The sequence below is a fragment of the Ruditapes philippinarum genome, unplaced genomic scaffold, assembly GCF_026571515.1.
Source record: "Ruditapes philippinarum isolate M1 unplaced genomic scaffold, ASM2657151v2 ctg13553_1_1_1_1, whole genome shotgun sequence".
Classification (NCBI taxonomy): domain Eukaryota; kingdom Metazoa; phylum Mollusca; class Bivalvia; order Venerida; family Veneridae; genus Ruditapes; species Ruditapes philippinarum.
Window position 1 is genome coordinate 20,459 of NW_026857361.1, and position 23,287 is coordinate 43,745.

At 35.4% G+C, this 23,287-nt stretch overlaps 1 protein-coding gene across 3 annotated transcripts in view; it reads right to left on the reverse strand.

Moving 5' to 3' along the window:
- LOC132749504 (cytochrome P450 2C31-like) overlaps positions 1-22,756 on the reverse strand; it is a 39,820-nt gene extending 17,064 nt beyond the window's left edge. The window contains exons 1-2 of one of the 3 annotated variants that reach the window (XM_060739295.1): positions 22,692-22,756; positions 333-665 (exon numbers count right to left, since the gene is read on the reverse strand). In XM_060739295.1, coding sequence (XP_060595278.1) covers positions 333-665; positions 22,692-22,703 — 345 coding nt within the window. In that variant the 5' untranslated portion in view covers positions 22,704-22,756. Of the gene's footprint in view, positions 1-332; positions 966-22,691 lie in introns of those variants that run through there. The other 2 variants (XM_060739296.1, XM_060739294.1) reach the window with 2 other exon arrangements.
- Positions 22,757-23,287: the final 531 nt, after the last annotated feature.

The window sequence follows — 23,287 nt, forward strand, 5'->3', positions numbered from 1 at the left end:
AAATAAATGTTATTCGTTTATGTTAATGACATTTGTCTTCTCCATTTAAAATTGTATGCTGTAGGATGTCTGAAAAGAGAAAAAACAGACAAAATATAATGTTTTACACCAGCCAGGTAAAACTGCGATTCTGACAAGAAAGCAGAAGATTTGGCTATATTTAGTTTAATCATGGCGGCGATGGCAGTTTTGAAAGAGAGAAAATTGAATTTAAATACGTTAACATACACATGTAAAACCATACCAAATATATGTATACAACGTATCACGTATGCGTACAGACATACGTAAAAAGAAGAAATAGAACGTGTAAATATGTTCTAGATACTAACTATGCTACAAATTGTCGTTGCCAAGGAGCTTTTCAGCTCTGAAACAATCTCGAAATCAACACCTTTTTTGCATGATATCTTGTCCAGAAACAGAGGTCTTTCCTCGGCCTTAGCATCCCTAATGAATCTTGCAAACATTTTCCTGTATGGAGCATGCTCCTTGATTGACCCGTTTGTATGAAGTGAAGCCCATTGTGATCCATTCAAAAACGTTTCTCCATAAAATGAAGCTGGCCTATCATTAAGATATAGCTTATATTCCTCCCCTGTCGTTGCCAATCGGAATAATCGCTCAGAATTTATTACAATTATTCGATTACTCATAAGCTTGACCTGAAAAATATCCCCATAAGTCTTAGCATAATTTATACACTTTCCATACATATTGAGGAAGTTCATTTCAAAACGGCTCCCAGAGTAAGGAAGGCCCTTTGGTCCAGGGATTACATTGCCCACTCTCCGCTCACCTTTTCGGATAAACAAAAATGTCACAAGAATCAACAATAATCCAAACAAACAAAATTCCAACATGTTTATATTTTAAATGGTTAGATAAACAATTATCAAAATGCATGTGGTATTAGATTAAATTTAACCTAGTGTATACGAACCTGTCTATTGAAAACCGACCATGCATATGTTAAATGTAAAAAAAAATAAAACGATAAATTTACACTTCAACATTTTCATATTTCAATACTGAATGTGTAAAACACAAACTTTACATGTAAAAAGGAAGTTCGTGTAACGAGATATAGAAGGTACAGTTACGTAACTATGTGTTACTAAAAGAACAAAACATATTCAATGATGTGGCCATTAAGTGTAAATTTTGATGGTAGTAAGTAGTTGAATATTCCAATAACCAATTACCTACAAGCTGGTTGTTTGTAATACCCAACTATTTAACAGCTGGTAGTTAGTAATTCAATCCACTATCACCAGCATGAAATGTTCAAACACATCATACATTTTTAACAAGAGGGCCATGATGACCCTAATATCGCTCACCTGAATATCAAAACTCTCCATGACAAGAAACAAGTTATACTGGTATTGTAAACTATCAATAAAAGCAGATGTAAAATTTAAATCTTAAAGTTCATATTTGTATCTGAAATAGTGCACATGTGAAAACATTATTGGTTGCTTTGGCGAAGGGAAAAAACAGTTACATAAGATGTCACTGTTTGCTGTACAAAATAGATGGTTTTGTTGGAAGTAGATAAGCAGGACCTTTTTACCATCCTTTGCTGCTGCCGGTATCCAGCTACTTCCAAGCCGATTTACTACCATTGTCAATCCCCCCGGAAAAAAAGTCTAAATTTCCCCTTATTGCGTAGATTTCCCCTTTAAAATAAAAGATAAATCAAAGCTTTTACTATATACATAATAGGAAAATCAATGTTCCCAGGGCAGGGCCAATTTTGACCTGAGGGCTTCTATTAATGTAGTCAATGTGTTTTTTTTGCATTCACCATAGTAAATTATAGTATTAACAACAGCATACAATGTGTAATATCCTGTGTGCGCGCGTGCGTGCGTGTGTGTGTGTTTGTGCTTGCGTGCGTGTGTGTGTGTGTGCGTCTGTTGGTGTATGTGCGCGTGTGTGTATGTGTGGGGGGGGGGGCTTAATGAGGGTCCATCTGCCCTTTCAGGCACTGAGAGTATGAACCCCGGACATGTCACCATTCATGTCCTTAAATGTTATTATCAACCAAATGGTGACCTATAAATTTTGAATTCAGTAATTAATACAAGTCGATTTTTAAGATGATACTATTTTGATGCAGGGGACAAAATTATAAAACCTTCGTTTTTGAAATGTCTTGTGTGGGTGCCTTCGGTTTCTTAAACCACATGTCTCCACTACACTCATTCTTCCTTAAAACTGTTGCTTTGTTGTTGTTTTTTTTAAAAATAAAATTCAGTTTAAGCGCTTGAGTTTAAAGTCTTTATTTGTACGCTATACGTCACAGTATTTTTGCAATGACCTGTATATTTGGCTCCTTCTCTTAACAAGTCATTCAATCTCGTTCGCGCATGCTTGGTAGACTGGGTATATAAACTGAGAACGCTTCTGCTTCTGCAAATTCCTTTTCGACCCAGTCTCCGAGCTCCTGAAGCTCCCCTGAACCAACAAGGAAAAGTATTTGAAAAAAAATTATGGAGCGATTTTGAACAAACATGGCAAAATACTTTTTTTGTGTGTTTTAAAAGTAGCCGAATTAAATTTGCAACATAATTGGTCAGATAATTTTTTGAACGGTAGGCTCGTGAAAATTGTGTAAACTCCGAAATTTATATAGAGAAAGAACAAATTGCAGTGCCAAAAAATAACCGAGCCAAGCGGAAATCTCCTGGACATATTACTTGGGTTAGGGCTTCAAAACCTGAAATATGTTAAGAAGACCTTTCATAGTTTTACAAAATCAAATTTGCAACGCAATTGGTCAAATGATTTTTGAACGTTAGGCTCGTGAAAATGATGTTTTTCCGAAATTTATATAATGAAAGAACATATCGCAGTGCCAAAAAAACCAAGCCACGCGGAAATCTCCTGAACATATTACTTGGGTTAGGGCTTTAAAACTTTAAATATGTTAAGAGGACCCTCCATAGTTGTACAAAATCAAATTAGCAACGAAATTGGTCAAATGATTTTTGAAAGTAAGGCTCGTGAAAATGATGTTTTTACCGATATTTATATAGAGAAAGAACAAATCGCAGTGCAAAATCATGACCAAGCCACTCGGGAAATCTCCTGGTCATAATACTTGGTGTAGGGCTTTAGGCCTTATAATGTTCAAAGAAATTTCATCTAAAGTTGGTACAAATCGAATTGGCAACGATTATTGGTCTAATGGTTTTTCAACAGTTGAACAAGCGAATCCCTCTCTGGACATATTACTTGGGTTAGGAATTTCCAAACTTTAAAACTAGAACTGCCACTGTTATGGCGTGAATACCCCCGCATAGACCACTTTTGTCATGACTCAACACTGGCCATTTAGAGCTCCAAGGGACAAGTCTCTGCCAAATCTGAGCAGGGCATTCTTAAGTTATGTGTTCTACATGGCTTCAATGTGAAATGTCAAAATCAATACACTGTGGACAGGCATTCTAAGCAATTTTGAGGGGAATTTTCTTTAAGTTGGACATTTGACCCAGTACCCTCAAATCAAAAGGGATAATCATGACTAACTTTCCATGTTCAAAATATGAACACTGTGGGTTTCAAGGAATTCTTAAGTTATTTGGCGGAAAGCATTTTATAGTCAAGGCCCATTGACTTTGACCTTTGACCCAGTGTTCAAAAATCCATTAGGGGTCATCTATATTATTGGACTAACTTCATGCCAATATGAAGACTGTGGGTAAAAGGTTTTCTTATATTGGGCTGACAACTTTTTCAAGTCAAAGGTCCCTGTGACCCTTGAACCTTTGACCGGTGACCTTAAATCAGAGGTCATCTCTACTTATTCATGACTTAATCTCCATGCCAACATGAAGACTGCTGGGTCAAAGGAATCTTAAGTTATTGGGCGGCCAAGCATTTTTGATTCAAGGCCGCTGTGACCATTTGACTTGACCTGGCTGAACTTAAAATCAATTAGGGGTAATCTACTCAACATGACTACCTTTCAAGTCCAAATATAAAGACTGTGGGTCAGAAAAAGAAATTCTAAGTTATTGGGCGGAGAAGCTTTTTTTGAATGTCAAAGGCCCTGTTGACCTTGACTTTGACCTGGTGACCTCAAAAATCAATAAGGATTATTTTCTAATCATGACTACCTCCTTGCCAAATTATGAAGACTGTGGGTCAAAGGAATCTTAAGTTATTGGGCGGACAAACTTTTTTGATAGTTCAAGGCCCCTGTGACCTTGACCTTTGACCTGGTGGACCTCAAAATCAATAGGGGTCATCTACTTGTATTTGACTAACCTCATGCAAAAATATGAGACTGTGGGTTCAAAGGAATCTTAAGTTATTGGGCGGACAAACTTTCTTACGTCAAGGCCCCTGTGACCTTGACCTTTAAACCTGGTGACCTCAAAAATCAATAAGAGTCATCTATCTCCATGCCTTAAACCTCCATACCAAATATGAAGGACTGTTGGGTCAAAAAAATCTTAAGTTATGTGGACAAGCTTTTTGAGGTCAAGGCCCCTTGTGAACTGGACCTTTGAACCTGGTGACCTCCAAAATCAATAGGGTCATCTACTTGTCATGACTAACCTGCATTGCTAAATATGAAGGACTTGATCCAAAGGTATCTTTAAGTTATTGGACGGACAAGCTTTTTGAATATCAAGGCGGCTGTTGACCTTTTGAACATTGACCTGGTGACCTCAAATCAAAGAGGTCATTACTCGCATGACTAACCTGCATGCCAAATAAAAAGTATTTGTGGGGTTCAAAGGAATCCTTAATAAGTTATTGGGAGGACAACTTTTTAAAGTCAAGGCCACTGTGACCTTGACCTTTGACCTGTGGTGACCTCAAAATCAATTAAGGGTGCATCTACTTGTCATGACTAAATGTATGCCAATAAGGAAGAGTGTGGGTCAAAGGAATCTTAAATTTGGGACCGGACAAGCTTTTTAAATTCAAGGAGGCTGTGACCTTGACTTTTGACCTGGCCCGTGGACACTACGCCCATCGTGACCTCAAAATCAGTAGGGTCATTCTTACTTGTCGGGACTAATCTGCATGCCAAATTTTAAAAGACTGTGTGGTTCAAAGGAATCTTACGTTATTGGGCGGACAAGCATTTTGAAGTCAAGTCCACTGTGACCTTGACCTTTCACCTTGGTGACCTCAAAAATCAATAGGGGTCATCTTACTTGTCATAACTAATTCTGCATGCCAAGTATGAAGACTGTGGGTCAAAGGAATCTTAAGTTATTGGGCGGACAAGCTTTTTAAAGTCAAGGCCCCTGTGACCTTGACCTTTGACCTGGTGACCTCAAAATCAATAGGGGTCATCTTCTCGTCATGACTAACCTCATGCCAAATATGAAGACTGTGGGTCAAAGGAATCTTTAGATAATGGGCGAACAAGAAAAAACCGACGGACGGCCGGACGGCCAGACGGCCGGACAGCCGGACGGACAAGCTGATTCCAGTAAACCCCCCTTACAAATTTGTTGTGCGGGGGTATTAACATGTTAAGAGGACCCTCCATAGTTGTACAAAATCAAATTCGTAACGAAATTGGTCAAATTATTTTTTAAACGTTAGGCTCGTCAAAATGATGTTTTTTTAAAGATTTTTTTTCCGAAATTTATATAGAGAAAGATCAAATTGCAGTGCCAAAAAATGACCAAGCCACGCGGAAATCTCCTGGACATATTACTTGGGATAGGGCTTTAAAATTAAAACTTAAAAATTTTAAAATATGTTAAGAACGCCCTCTATAGTTGTACAAAATCAAATTTGCAACGCATTTAGTCTATTGATTTTTGAACTATAGGTTCCTGAAAATGATGTTTTTTTCCGAAATTTATATAGAGAAGGAACAAATCGAGTTGCAAAAAAATGACCAAGCCACGCGGAAATCTCCTGACATATTACTTGGGTTAGGGCTTTCAAACTTAAAACATGTTAAGAGGACCCATCATAGTTGTACAAAATCAAATTAGCACGGAAATTGGTCAAATGATTTTTGAACGTTAGGCTCGTGAAAATGATGTTTTACCGATATTTTTATAGAGAAAAAACAAATCGCGGTGCAAACAAATGACCAAGGCCACGCGGAAATCTCTGGACACATCAAATACTTTGGGTTAGGGTTTTAGGCCGTTATAATGTTTCAAAGAATATCCTGTAACGTTGTTAAACAAAATCGAATTGGCAACGGATAATTGGTTTGGTTTCTTAAAATTGGGGGGGTTTTCAACAGTTGACAAAAGGAATCTTCCTGAACATATTACTTTGGTGTTAGGAATTTCAAACTTAAACATGTTAATGAGGACCCTCCATAGTTGTACAAATTCAAATTCGTAACTAATGGTTCAAATTATTTTAAACGTTAGGCTCGTTCAAAATGATTGAAGATTTTTTAAAGGGATTTTTTTCCGAAATTATATAGAGAAAGAAAAAATTGCCAATGCCAAAAAAATAACCAAAGCCACGCGGAAATCTCCTGACATATTACTTGGGTAAGGGCTTTAAAACTGTTAAATATGTAAGAAAAACCCTCCATAGTTGTACAAACATCAAACTTAGCAACGAAATTGGTCAATTACTTTTTTTGAAGAATAGGCTCGTGAAAATGATGTTTTTCCGAAATTTATATAGAGAAAGAAAGAACAATCGCGTATTTGCAAACAATGACAAGCCACGCGGAAATTTCTGGAACATTATTAATGGAGATAGGCTTTAAAATTTAATATGTTAAAGAAGGGCCCTCCATTGACAAATGCATTTGAAACTTTGCCTACTTGTTCACCCACATGGACCCCAACCTTGTAGACAGGAGGAGGTAACTCTATCAAGCATTTTGACGAATATATGCCCCTTTTTTACTTAGAATTTACGTTTAAAGTTTTTGTTAATCACCTCAAATATTTTCAAAGTCCATTGGCATACTGGCTTTTGATAAACTTTGCACACTTGTTCACATCTGACCCAACCTTGTAGACCAGGAAGAGGTAGACTCTTATCAAGCATTTTACAGAATTATGCCCCCTTTTTCGACCTGAATTTACGTTTAAAGTATTTGTATACTTCAAATATTTTTCAAAGGTTTTCATTGACATAAGGCTGAAACATGTTGAAATTTTATAATCTTCTTTGAAAGCATTAATTAGGACTCTCTCCAATTGCCTATAATGTAATATTGAATTTAAAGAAAAATTGCCTTTTCCTTTACTGAGAAAATTATTTACCTTTTTACTCAAGGCTTTTTTTTTACTGTCATGCAACTAAGAATAGGCTGAGCGCTAACTGTCCTACCGAAGCTTCTTGTTATATAAAACTTTGAAATTCGATATATTCTCAAACAATTCTGTTGAAAAAACGTATTGCATGATTTTAATGCAGATTCGATTTTGTCTACCGTTGGTAAGTCTCTTTCCAGAAAGATTATGCTAAAATTCCAAAACTAAAGAAACATTGTGCAGGAGATTCGCCGTTTCATTGTCGGTTTTTTGGTCCGGCGAATTGAATTTTCATGTATGTTAAACTTTTTTGAAACTTCGTGATATTTCTCATGAAAAACTGTCAAAAAAGTATTTGCATGATTAATGCAGATTCAATTTTGTACACGTTTGCTAGTATTTGTCCAGGAAATATAAGGTATTGAAGCCAAAACTTAAGAAATATGTCTAGGAGAATTCCGCGTGAGATGGTTGTTTTTTTTTGGTTCAAAGCTATTTTGTTTTTTATTATATGAAAAATGTTGAAATTTCGTTATATTTCTCAACACAACTGTGGAAAGGACATTTGGGGCTGTTTTTGATGCGGATTCCGATTTTGTACAAGTTTTGTAAGTCTTCTTCAGAACGATTAGGCTCAAGCCAAAACTTAAGAAAGATGTTAGGAGAATTTTCCGGCGTGCATGGTATGTTTTTGTCGGCGATTTTGTTTCTTTCTGTATATACGGTGAAAAAAATCATTTGCTGATTTTGATTGCAGATTGGTGATGTACACGTTTGGAAGGTCTGCTTTCAAGAAATATAAGTCAAAGCCAAAAATGAGAAATGTGCACAGGAAATTTCAGGCATGGCGATACTCGTTTTTGGTCCGGCGATTTGTTCTTTATTTTATATTAACTTTTGGAAATTTTCGTTTATATTCTTCAAGACAACTGTGAAAGAAGTGTTTGCCTGATTCCAGTGCGAATTCAATTTTCTACAATTTTGCTATTTACTTCTAAAAAGCCAAAAACTTAAAAATATGTCCAGGAGATTTCCGTTGTGGCATGGTCAATTTTTGATCCGGCCAATTTGTCTTAATTTTTTATGAACTCTTGAATTTTGTAACATTTCTTAACACAACTGTTAAAAAAAAAGGATTGCCTTGATTTTTGATGCTGTCTTTCGATTTTGTACAAGTTTGGTAGGTCTTTCTTTCAATAAATATAAGGCACAAAGCTAAAACTTAAGAAATGTGTCCAGGAAATTTCCGCGTGCCAATGTCGTTTTTTAGTCCGGCAATTTGTTCTTTATATACATGTACATCAAATCTTGAAATTTCGTTATATTCTCAACACAACTGTAAAAACAAGAGCGCCGCTAGGCGGAGCATTATATGCCCGAAAGTGTTTTTTTTCTTTACTAAGGATGAAGCATTTGAAAGACATTACATAAATTAAATAAAGTATTACCTCCTTCAAATAGCAATCCTCCTATAAAATTTGAATATTGTGGGCCAAATGGAACTTCAGTTATGCTCTGGAAACTGTTTTTAGTTTTGAGGTAATAGCTACCTTGAACTTTGATCGGTGTGACCCCAAAATCAATAGGGGTGTTCTACCCAATATGGACAATCATCCTATGAAGTTTCAACACTATGGGCCAAATAGAAATTAAGTTATGTTCTGGAAACTTTTTTCAGTTTTAAAGTAATAGTGACCTTGACCTTTGACATTGTGACCCCAAAATCAATAGGGGTGTTCTACCTAATATGGACAATCATCCTCTGAAGTTTGAATATTGTGGGACAAATAGACCTTAAGTTATGCGCTGGAAACTGTTTTCAGTTTTAAAGAAACAATGACCTTGACCTTTGACCTTGTGACCCCAAAATCAATAGGGGTCTCCTACCCAATATGGACAATCATCCTATGAAGTTTGAAACACTGTCAGCCAAATGGAACTTAAGTTACATTCCAGAAACTGTTTTCAGTTTTAAGGTCATAGAGACCTTGACCTTTGACCTTTGTGACCCCAAAATCAATAGGGGTCTTTTACCCAATATGGACAATCATCCTATGAAGTTTGAACACTGTGGGCCAAATGGAACTTAAGTTATGCTCCGGAAACTGTTTTCAGTTTTAAGGTCATAGTGACCTTGACCTTTGACCTTGTGACCCCAAAATCAATAGGGTTTTCTACCTAAAAAGGACAATCATCCTATGAAGTTTGAACACTGTCGCCAAATGGACCATAAGTTATGCTCCGGAAACTGTTTTCAGTTATAAGGTCATAGTGACCTTGACCTTTGACCGTGTGACCCAAAATCAATAGGGGTCTTCTACCCAATATGGACAATCATCCTATGAAGTTTGAACACTGTGGGCCAAATGAAACTTAAGTTATGCTCCGGAAACTGTTTTCAGTTTTAGGGTCATAGTGACCTTGACCTTTGACCTTGTGATCCCAAAATCAATAGGGGTCTTCTACTCAATATGGACAATCATCCTATGAAGTTTGAATGTTGTGGGCCAAATGGAACTTAAGTTATGCTCCGGAAACCAAATTGCTAACGGACGGACGGACGGACGCCGGTTCATATAACGGATAACGGACGGACGGACGCCAGGGGGTTATAACATTATATGCCCGAAATTCTTTCGGGCATATAGGTTTGTCAGGTCTTCTTTCCAAAATATCAGACCACAAAATCCGAAACTTGGAGAAATATGCCTAGGAAATTTCCGCGTGACATGCTCGGTTTTTGGGTCCGTTAATTTGTTATTTATTTTTTAAACTGTTGACATTTTCGTTATATTCTGCAACCAAACTGTGAAAAAAGTATTTGCCTGATATTGATGCGATTTTCGATTTTTGTACACAATTCCAAATCATTTCAAGAGTTGTTTCACAAGGCAGATAACCAGATTTGCACAGCATTATTCAATGATATATAAACATAATTATTGAAGAAATAATAGTTTTGCATGCATTGCTCCTTATAAAAAATGACTGACAGCAATTTTATATTTACCCACACCCAGCCAAAATCACCACCTAAATATACCAATATCGGTAATCTTCTATGAAGGTGCAGCATACTCCAGAATCCGCCCGATTCTTTAACATATCACTAAACAGCAATGCCAAGCATATGGCATTTTCAAAAGTTGACCAAATAAAGTGTCTGTCATACGTTTAGATTTTTTCACAAAATTTTATCCGAAATTTCTTACTTGTTTTGGAGCCAAATGTCAAAGCCTAGATTTTTAACTTTTTCACCTCCATTCGGAGAGTCACAAATGCATACGAAGCTAACAAAATGCTTATAGTTCGGGTAAAACCCCCAAAAATACTGCTCATTTCCTAAACACAAACAAGAAAGAATTACAATGACAGAGAAATATCAGAAGTTTCCAGTAGCTTCAAAACACCATGTTTTGAGTTATTAAAAATTTTGACAGGGACCATCATTCGAATATGTCCCCTGCCCCCTCAATATTTGGTAAAAAACTGTTGATTCGAAAAAGGATTACGTTTTTTTTTTAGAAATTCTTAAGATATTCCTCTATCATTTTCATCTTTGCTTATTCCGAGCTTCATAACAATGTTTTTGTTGCTTATTTTCTTTCATATTTCTGTCCCCGTGAATTCTAACATTGCGTTGTTTATGTCAGCACACGCAGGCATTCAAAGGAGCAACAGTGCCCTCTGAGCCTCTGTCATGCCCCGACCTCTAGTCATACCAACTCCTTATCAGTACTTGTTCAATAATAAAATACTTGATAAACACTTGAGTCAACAGGCCAAACATATCTTGAATGTACACTTGGAGGCGCCGATATTTTTTTTTTCACTTATAGTAAATAATTTGTTTTTGAATGTTATCACGACATGACACAGTACACCGAATACTATGTGTTTTGAGTCAAAACAAGATCCGAGATAATTACCAATGGTAGAAAATTGATTTTTAAGCTCATATGACACTATTTTGACCTGGGATTGATTTTGTGTTTCCATAAATACATGTCAGATTCGAAATAGAAAGACATAGGATTGGGTGTTTTTATTGTAAAAAGATCACCGTTGCTAATGTACTTTTTTGTAAAAAGAAATCACCGTTGCAAACAGCAAAAATTGCGCCCCAAGCGAGAAATGTCAATAAAAGTTCGTTTTTGTATCGATTTTACACAACAACAACAACAACAGCAACAATTATAGTTTCCTCATCTTAATTAATATGTTCCTCACTTGGAAAGTAATAACAAATAACTTCATAGAGAAAAACGGAATCCCTAAAGAAAGTCCAAAATCGCAAAATTAAAAATGTTGCAGGCTCGGTTTGATTGAGTCTGTTCATGGATGGTACTGTTTAAGTTGAAGTGCAAAGTTTACGCCACTCTCCCTAGACCGGCATTAGCAAAACTGAAAGTTGTGAAATTTCATAAGTCTCGGTTTAAAAATATATAATAAAATATTTCTTAATCGACTTTTTTCTCAAACTCCTCATGTACTCACATAAAATTAATTAAAAATAAAACACATAATCACACACGAGTTATATTACAAGTTGATTCTACAACTCCTGTACTATGCTAACTCTAATTTGTTTAAATTCGAATACATTGGGCCTAGGTCTTCTATTTAACCGCCTGCCGTGTGATACCATGACAGTCATTTATATTATGTGATTATAGATCGCTTAACAAGTTGGACGACTTAAACTCTACGGTTTTGCCTTTTCTTGGCATGACATTGTTTTTTGATGCTTTCCAAATGTATATAAATACGCCTCTTATTTGCCAGCATCTTTACTGACTTGATCTGGTCAATTTGGCAATTAATATGGTTTATTTCTCTTTTTGTGTGTGTGTGTGTGTGTGTGTGTGTGTGTGTGTGTTGGTGTGGAGAACCTACGGATAGTCCCCTAAGGTGACTTTTTTGACACTTTTTTTCCCAGGCATTTAATTCGTTTTTTTACAAAATATTAATGTCGTAATTACGAAATATCACTTCGTTTTTACGAATTCTTATTTTAGGTCATTGTGAGCTTGACAAAGAACCTACTTAAAATCTCACAAAGGGGCATTTAACCCAAAAGAGCCTGGGATAACCCTTGCGATTATAAGCTGGAATGGTTCTCAAGTTATTAATCCCCCGCGATGGAAATAGGGAGGGGGATATAGTTTTGGCGTTGTCCGTCCGTCCGTCCATCCGTCCGGTCCGAATTTTCGTTTCCGGAGTTAGTTCTCTGCAACTTTACTGGCTGGAATAATTCAACGAAACTTTATGGGAATCATCAATATCAAGAGGAGATGCGCATATCGTCGGCTTGTTTCCGGTCGACCCTTTAACTCAGAGTTATGGCCCTTTGATTAGTTTATGTTGTATGCATAAAGTACGTAAAAATCGTTTCCGGCAGTAGTTTCTCTGCAACTACTGGCTGGAATTCAACGCAAAACTTTATGGGAATCATCAATATTCAAAGAAGGGAGATGCACATACTTCGTCCGGCTTGTTTCGGTCAGACACCTTTAACTCAGAGTTATGGCCCCCTTGATTAGTTATGTAGTATGCACTATAGAGTAAAAATCGTTTCCGCACTTACTTCTCTTGCAACTACTGGCTTGGGAATTCAACGAAACTTTATGGGAATCATCAAATACCAAAGAGGAGTATGCGCATATTCGTCGGCTTGTTCCGGGTCAGACACTTTACTCAGAGTTATGGCCCTTTGATTAGTTATGCAGTATGCATATGGAGAAAAAATCGTTTCCGCTCTACTTCTCTGGAACGTGACTGGCTGGAATTCCCAACGAAACTTTATGGGAACCTTCAATACAAGAGGAGATTGCACATATCGTCGGCTTGTTTGGGGTCAGACACTTTAACTCAGGGAGTTATGGCCCTTGATAGTTATGCTCAGTATGCATATGGAGAAAAAAATCGTTTCCGCTCTACTCTCTGCAACTACTGGCTGGATTTCAAAAACGAACTTTAATGGGACATTCCAATACCCAAGAGGAGATGCACATATGTCCGCTTGTTTGGGGTCAGACACTTTAACGTCAGAAGTTATGGCCCTTGATTAGTTATGCAATATGCATATGGAGTAAAAATCGTTTCTGGAGTAGTTCTCTGCAACTACTGGCTGGAATTCAACGAAAACTTTTATGGGAATCATCAATATCAAGAGGAGATGCGCATATCGTCGGCTTGTTCTGGTCAGACCTGTAACTCAGAGTTATGGCCCTTGATTAGTTATGTAGTATGCATATAGAGAGTAAAAATCGTTTCCGCACTACTTCTCTGCAACTACTGCTGGAATTCAACGAAACTTTATGGGAACCTTCAATACCAAGAGGAGGATGCGCATATCGTCGGCTTGTTCTGGTCAGACAGTTTAACTCAGAGTTATGGCCCCTTGATTAGTTATGCAGTATCCATATAGAAAAATATTTGTTTCCTCGCTACTTCTCTGCTACTACTGGCTGAAATTCAATGAAACTTCTATGGGATACTAAGAGGAGATGATTGCATATAGTCGCTTTGTTCCAGTCAGATACTTATAACTCGGATTTTTATTGCCTTGATTAGTTATGTAGTATGCATACATCTCATTGGCATTTTTCCAGATTTTACTATTTAACACAAAGTTATGGCTTTGTTATTGCCCTGAATATTTATCAAGTTCAAGAATATTACTGTTTATGCCATGATTAATATATAAATAAGCCTTATGTCTTCAGTTGTTGTGTTTATAATAACCAGTACTCGGCGGGGGATATAAATTCAACGAATTTGCTTGTGAACAGGTTAAGTGAACAGGGTTTTTGAGTGAGAAGTCATTCTCTATCCAAAATTTTCCAGATTTTCACTTTATCTAATCAGTTTAAAAAAGCTTATATTTTCCTAACAATTATTATGTATGGGCACCGTGCGATCATAAAAACAAAAACATTTTATTTCAAAACTCAAAATTTTCGACAAAACGAAACAGAAAAAAAAAATGTCCGTGTTTGGATTGAAGCACAGGACCTCCATTTTAAACAAAAAATTCCCTAGCGCGTGTACTATCCCCGGCTGTGGCAGGCTGTTCGCATGAGATTTGCAAGTACCATGAGATATGCAAGTTCCATTTCCGGTTTAGAAAATGACTTGCCGATTTCATGTTGGGTTTCTTGAGACTCGCAAGTCATGAGAACTGCAAGTTTCACTGTTACTGATAAACTTGCAAACTTAAAATTATCAATTAATAACAAAGATTAAGTCTCATGTTTAAAACCCATTTGCTGACACCAAGTCACGCCTTACTTCTAAAATTGAAAAAAGCTCGGGAAAGATGTTTTTGACATTTTACTTATAATGTAAGTCTTGTAAGACTTTATTCTATTCTTGTTATTAAATTATCTTATCATTAAGGTATTTATGTTTTTATTATACATGATGTGACCGACTACATTTCACAAATTGAAATCTCAGAACCACACCTTTCCTTGACAAAAACTTGCCAGGTTGAAAGCATTTCTATTTTATCTACAAAATTTTTAATACAACTAACACAGATTGTCTATTTATGCCATTAAAAAAGTGGCCAAATTTTATTTGCCACACTGTGAGGAAAGATGTTGAAGCCTGACTAGGACTTCGAACTGTCATTTATGGCATATAATGACTATGCCGGGTGATTGCAACTTGTTAATATATGTCCGTTGGAATTTTAAGTGTAGGCCAAGATCGCCATTTTTTTTCCATTTCTTTAACGGGCTCATTTCCTGGCGCGGACAGTTTTTCTATTTAAAGAAACCTTTTAAATCATGCATGAAACATTTACTGTAGAAGTCAAATTATATAATTTTTCTCTTCCATTTTTTGCAAAAAAATTCCTTTTAATTTCCCCTAAATTTAATGGTTGAAAAAATACTCATTTTAAAAAATGTCAATGGCAAAAGATATGAAACATCTATATATACATGTATATACTGTACTTTTAATGATATTTAGTTCTTTTGACGAGATAATGTAAAAGAGCTCCATGACTTGTACAGGTATGACACAGAAATCTGTACCATGAAAGTTACAGGTAGCTGATACAGATCCAGTATTTATCAGAGGGGGTGGAAAATTAATGTAGGAAAGTCAAAGGCCAGGCCACGGCCTTGGCTTTGCCTGGCTATAGACTACATGGATATCTAAAACTAAAAGGAAATCAAATAAAAAACAATTAATATATATATATATATATATATTTCTATATTTTCAGTATTATTTCTATTTGAAATTGGATATCGCCATTTTTAATGTTTTCATAAGTTTCATAAGTTTCATTTTCAATATTCCATAAGGCTATTATAGACCATGGAGGATATACAATGCATTATATATAGACAGTATATAGCATAAAATGTACAAAACAAATTTAAACAGCGAGAGAATGTTTTACAAATAATTAAATGTCTTCCTAATTTGTATATGACATCAATATTCTTACTCCAATTCCACTTGGGTATAAATTTAATTTTAACAATGAGAAAATTTTTTCAGATATTTTAGAACCAAGATTTAGATATCTACGGTTCTTTCTATCGAAATTATATTCATGTTGTAACCGCATATAATGTTAATTTTCGAGGAATTTGTAACATATTACCCATGTGAAATTTCACATGGAACAAAAAATGAAAAAACCGAAACTCTATTCTATTAGGCACCATTTAGGCCTAATTATAAATGCATCTGATATTTTGACATGCAATATATTAGCATAACCACACTCAAACCCATTACGGTGAAAAAAAATCAACTTTACTGCACATATACTGTAATACTTAACTCTTCATAGATATTTCATCAAAAATAAGTGAGGAATTCTTGTCAAAAATAATATCATGATCTTGTCGACACAAGATCAACATATTACTTTTACATTTCACACAGAAATAAAAGTTTATTTACACATTTAATATCAATCCGGTTCAATCAATATATAAAGCAAAATGACGATGATTGTTGTATAATTAAGATACCAGTACCTAACTTGTATGATAAAGTTGACCTTGTCAATATGAAAAACATATAGTCAACTTATGGAATTTATATCACTTTAAATTCTTAGTGTATCTTTAATACATTTATATTTTATCAATTGAACCTGTTTTACAAGAACATACACAAATCAAGAAACATACACATATCAAGAAACATACACATATCAAGCAACATACACATATCAAGAAACATACACAATATCTGTATAGTAACTATAAATAACTATAAAGCTATATAACTATTTAAGTCTTCTTACGAACGATATATAATTTCCCTCCTGATCTGAAAAGCACTAGATACAAAATTTGCAAGGTTAAGAGTTAAGTTTTCTTTAGTTCCGATAATTTCAGCATGTAACTCAAAGATTTAATCAGCAGGGTATTCCGATTAGGGAAAAATCTCAACATTACGGGTTCTGACGTGATTGTAAACTACAGTATTTTCATTTTGAATATGTTTTAATATTTGATATATGCTTTAATATGCTTTTAATTCAATTTCCTTCATACCCTGTAAAGAAAGGAAAAAAGCTAATGACTGTCATCTAATTAGACAGTCAATTATAACCTTTTTTCTATGATAAACATGTGTTTATTGTAGATTATAGGTGATAATAGACTGCCTAATGGCAATAATAAAAAGTAAAGATACATTATGACGAAAGTGTTCTGTTCAAACTTATTACTAACTTTTCTAATTATAGACATACAAATTTTACTTCCTTACGCATTAATTAGTACTTTGCTATGGAATGAACAGTGTTTTATATAAATCATAGTTATTGTCACAAAATTCAATCTAAAAACTTTATTTATGGATCAGTCAGAAAAAACATCTTGTTTTGATATCTTTACAGTTTTATTGTTATTTTGATACTGTTGTTAAAGTTGTTTAACTAAACAATCTATATCCTTAAAGATTGTTAAAAGAGGGCCGAGCTGAGCCTGTGCTGAGTTGACCAGTGCCAAGTTGGTATAGGGCCGAGTTGACCCTTTACCAATATCAAAACATCACCGTAGGTAACGTGTTACAGTATCGCGTTTTTCGGTTACAGTATAGAATTTTCAAGATGGAGGATTATTTATGGGAAGAGAGGTAGGTGATTTTTATTCAGGTCCATACTACTAGTAGTTTAGTTTCTAAAACTTGTTTTTGTGCTTTGCTTGTAAGGAACAGAATCCGGTATCTAGTCATATATTTCTTCAGACCCTGCACCGCAGAATTATCTCTATAGTGTCTCATAAATGTGCAGATTTGACGGGGTTGAATCGGTTTAAAAATTTGAATCGAGAGACCAATGCATTTTTCTCCAATTCCGATATTATTAAGCATGCCTAGATAAAGTTAATCTACAAAAACGTTAGTCCATTTGTGTTTAGAAACGTTTATAAAAAGTAAATGACCTGTTGAACCTATTTTCCTGTTGGTAAAATGCGTTTGAAAAAATAAACAATGTTACAGTATAGAGCGAGGTTAATTTTGAAGGGTTACAGCATAGACCTAGCGACTTTGATCCAATTTTGTTACAGTTTTATACCCAGATTTCGGTTACAGTTTAGATACTTGCCAAATTTCCAAACAAAGTTCGTGTATCCATTATTTTTAATGAAATAACTCATACCTTTCTATTTAATACATTCTTGAAAGGTTGTATTACTTTTTTTCTTCAGCAGAAAAGTTATAGTTTGCTATTTTTCTTACTTTAAGTTGCAGATTGAGACTTTTTGCAGAATAAGTAATGTCCTAAGTAAGGACTGTTTTCACGACAACAACAGTAACTTTTATCGAATTGTATTGAGAAAAGAAAGGTTATTGCTTGATTTCATTACACATTGTAATAATGCCTATTAGTAACAAGGGTGCCATAGTCACAAAATACGCCCGTTTACGAAAAAGCTTTAGATGGAGATGGGGGCATTATGGATAATGTTATCTACAACAAGTTTTTTTTCTTGGCAAACTGTGCCGTTGGGTTAAATCGAACCTTAAAAAATCAATAGGAAAGATATGCCACAGAATTGTGACCTTGAACCCTTGGTCCGGGACCTGAAATTTTAAATGGGAGACGGCACTTCAGCCCCTCAGACAATGATGAAACATTTGTCCAAATTTAATTGAAAATCCTCTATGCCAATGGTAGAAAGTTTTGCTCCAGACAAGGGTGTTTTTCCTATGAGCTCTAACGTGACCCACCTTTGACCTAGGAGACTTGGTTAATGTGCAAGGGCACTACGTCCTCATGGTGGTGAAAAATTCTAATAAAAGTAACATTAAAATTCCTCCATGCCCGTAGAATAATATGCTCCGGACAAACCATCTGGAATTTAATCATCTCCAGTGACCTTGACCTGGCAAATATTAACCCTTAATATTAAAATGTGTAACCCACCTGTTAGGGTCCATGAAATAAGTTAAACCCATTTGTGCTACAGGATCCAACAACTAAATGATGACTAAATGGTCCTATAACCATCTTCAAAATTTTTATCTGAACTTTGACCTCTAATGTGTAACCTTGAACTTTGGTCGCAGGGATTCTGAAATTTTGGCAATGCGACCTCAGCAGCCCTCACAATTTGGTGAACCCATTTGTGGCCAAGTATATTGAAAAGCCCCCTAATGGAATGTAGAAGTTTTGGGCTCCCGGACAAGCGTTTTTTCAAAATGAAGCCTCTAAGTGTGAACTTTGACTCTTGGACCTGGAGACCTGGATCATGCATGGAGCCAATACATATCATTGGTGGGTGAAACATTTTTTCCATAAAGTAATTATAAAAATTTCTTCCATACATGTAGGAGATATGCCTCCAGACAAAATGTTGGATATTTCCACCATCTTTAGTGACCTTGACCTTGCATATAATTGACCTAAAGTACATGTGTCACAGCCGTAGTCATTATAATGACCATTTGTGTTACAATCCCTCAATAAATGATGATTAAAATCGTCCCTTATACACATCTTCATATTTTTATCTTTTTTTAAACGGGCGTATAAAAAAAAGTAATGTAATTGTAATTTAATCAACTAAAAAATTCTGATTTAAGATTTTATTCTAGGGAAATACATTTCATTACAATTCTTAATCTTTGAATGAGCTTGAACTGATATTTACTTTGGAAAAATTAAAATATAATTAAATTTCTATGAGGAAAGTATTTACCCTTTGATAAGGTAATTACTGTATGACCTTTATGAAACAAATACCCAAGTCTACAAGAACCACCATAGTTATCACAGTTAAGAATCTTGACCAATGAATGAAACATGTGTAAATAAATGATACATTCTTTAGAACATACTCAAGTCCAAGAAAGAGGATTATTTCATGCCCTTTGATTAAATTCTATTTTTTAGAATTGAAAGTGAAAGGGGAGTAATTGTGTAAGTCATTTTATGAACAAAGTAATAACTTTGTTGTCTCCCTTTGATTAAATTCTATTTACAAAATCTGGATATTTCATCATCTTTAGTGACCTTGACCTTGTATATATTGACCTAAATTATATGTATCACAGCCATAGTCTTGATAATGACCATTTGTGTTACAATCCCTCAATAAAATGATGACTAAATGGTCCATATACACATCTTCATATTTTTATCTGAACTTTTGAACCCTCTTATGTGTGACCTTGACCTTGGCCGCAAGGACCTGAATCTTGCCAAACGCGACACTCCGCCTCACAAATGGTGAACATTTGTGGCCAAAGTAATATTGAAATCCCTCTATACATGTGGAAGTTTTGCTCCGGACAAGCATTTTTCAATGAGCTCTAAGTGTGACCTTGACCTTTGACCTAGAGACCTGGTTCATGTGCGCGACACCTTGCTCCTCATAGTGGTGAACATTTATATGAAGTTTCATTAAAAATCCCTCCATACATTACTGTAGGAGATATGCTCCGGACGAAAAATTGGACGCCGCGCCCGCCCGCCCGACCGCCCGCCCGCCAGGGGCGTTTCCCATAATACGTCCCGTTGTTTTTCAAACCGGGCCCTGTATAATAAAATAGAGAAAAAAGAATCCTTAACAGAAGTCCCAACACGGGGGAAAAACATGAAAATGCTGCAGGCTCAGTTTGATTAAACATGTTCATGGACGATAGTGGTAACTGCAAGCCAAACCCTCCCCCGCCCCCCTAGCACCGGGTTTTAGCAGAAAATTAACCCTTAAAAAATGAAAACTGGTTTTCACCTTTTGATTTTTTAACAAAATTCAAAAATTTTGTTTTTAAAATGGCGTTATCAAAGGAAAACCCCAAAATGTGACACGTTATTGCCAATTTTTTGTGAAAAAACCCCATATTACCCCAGGTTAAAAAATTTCGGGGTCCTAAACGGGAAAATCAATGATGAAAAATAAATAAAAAAGAAAAAATTTTTAAAAAAGGGGAAACGGAAATTAAAAAAGCCTGCCCTACCAAAAAGAAAGCTGGGCAAAAGACACCCCTTAAAAAAGCAGGCAAACCCTAAAGGGAAAGATTAAACAGTAAATTTTAAAGGGGCAATACTGAATTTAAATTTTAATTTTTAAATTTTAATTTCCATTTACCATTAAAGGGATTTTTTAAGTAATTTAAAAGGGTTTGTTCCGTTTGGGTTCTTTAGATTTTAAGTTTCAACGAACACTGAGGTCATGTGAAACATTCCTGCTTTAGTGTAAAGAAAGACCCCAGATACCCTTTGTGAAACATTTCAAACACGAGCGGGCACCTGACTAGAACCACCGACCTTTCGTAAATTAGCTTGATAGATTTCCTCACATACAAAGAATCCAAAGTCATGATTGGATTTCAACTACAGCAGTAAATAAAAGATGATTTGAAGTCAACGGCCTTATCCCGACTCTGCCACTATACTATATGTACCTCAATCAGGCTCACTAGAGAAGATATTGTAATTGTCTGACCTTATTTTATACTCTATAACTTTCAATGTTTTTTTTTTTTTCCAGAAACATGGAAACGGCTATACAGGATGTCTGAAATAAAAAAAAACGACTTTTAATTTAATAATGACAAAATAATCGTAACTTCAACAAAGAAGCATTCGAAATGACGCCATGATCATGATTTGATTTGAATGCTTTTAGTTGGAGATGAGAAGGGTCTTTAAACATTGCCTTTTTTCAAAATATATGTTTTGGGTTTTCGTATCACCGATTGCAACCGAAACCATTTGAATAACTTAATTGGTAGAAAGTCATGTAAATTTCATCACATTTAGTCAAGTAGATACTGAGCGGATGAGATTGCACACACATGTGTAAGACAGACGGACGAATAGCCATCGTGCCAATAAGCTTACAGAGATTTAAAAGTCTATGTTACGTACATTCATACATTTTACCTAGTACATTTGTATATATAGAAAATATCGAAGTCTAAACTGTAACCGAAATCTGGGTATAAACTGTAACAAAATCGGATCAAAGTCGCTAGGTCTATGCTGTAACCCTGCACAAATCACCTCGCTCTATACTGTAACATTGTTTATTATTTCAAACACATTTAACTAACAGGAAAATAGGTTCAACTGGTCATTTACTTTTATAAACGTTTCCTAAATAAAGGACTAACGTTTTGCAGATTTACTTTTTCTAGGCATGCATAAATAATGTCGAAATTGGAGAAAAATGCGTTGGTCTCTCGATTCAAATTTTCAAACTGTCAAATCTGCACATTTATGAGACACTATAGAGGTAATTCTGCGGTGCAGGGTCTGAAGAAATATATGACTAGATACCGGATTCTGTTCCTTACAAGCAAAGCACAAAAACAAGTTTTAGAAACTAAACTACTAGTAGTATGGACCTGAATAAAAATCACCTACCTCTCTTCCCATAAATAATCCTCCATCTTGAAAATTCTATACTGTAACCGAAAAACGCGATACTGTAACACGTTCCCTACGGTGAACATATTACAAATGAAAAATACTGCAGTTTACATTGTTTTGGAGAGGTAGGAGGGTTGTAGAGTGGGTAAAGGGTAGAGGGCGGCGTAATGCCCAATCAACGCGCCTAACACCTGTGACACAGACACTAACTAGTTTTTCCATCATGATTGTCATGACACCTGACATAGCCTGTGTTTTTATATGCAGAAAATGGTAAAGGGGGTGTGTAATCAAACACTAACAACAGAAAATGCAGCCCAGACATACTTATAATACAAATGTCAATTAACCTCATTTAGAAATGTTTATTTGGTTAAATCTACAAAATTTAATTTGGATATAATATAGTGGAACCCCATTGTATCTATACCTGTGAATTTATGCATCCTACTTTCGTTTTCAATTAATCAGTCTGCAACCGATATGTCTAAAATGTTTTTAAATATTCATAATACTGGTATTTTAATATCCATTCTTGGAAACGTATCAAAAAAGTACTGTGTATGACAAGGAAAAGTACCAGGAAATGATAAAATCTTACTTACCGTAGCAAACATACCGGAAGTGTGAAAACGAAAATAACATTTTCGCGCATGCGTACTTGCATATCTCATGGTAACTCATACGACAGCGTCAACTCTATTGACAGGCGATTATTTTAATTTATATACAATAGTGTTAAGTTATAAAACTTGGGGAGAAATAAAATCACTATTTAAATTGCATTTACATGGCTTATATTCAGTCGGAACTTAGTTTCAATGCCATATTAATAGCTATTTGTGGCGCCGTTATATGTCGCAACGCCGCTAAATGTCGCACCATTGACGCTAAATGTCGCAACCGCCGCTAAATGTCGCAAAACCATTTGACGTTAAATGTCGCAATGTTAACGTTAAATGTCGCACGAATTTCCCTTACCGTTAAATGTCGCAACACTACCGTTAAATGTCGCAAGATGTAATTTTATGTTGAACTCAAGTTTTATTGTTGTATCATATTAATTAAATCTGCCTACTCAATTTGAAAGCGAGTGAATTTATTATATATGGAACTGCGCTACAATTGAGGCGGCGATAATACTCATCTTGTAAATAAATGTATATTGTTTTGCGTTCGATTTTTAGCTGATCTTATGCAA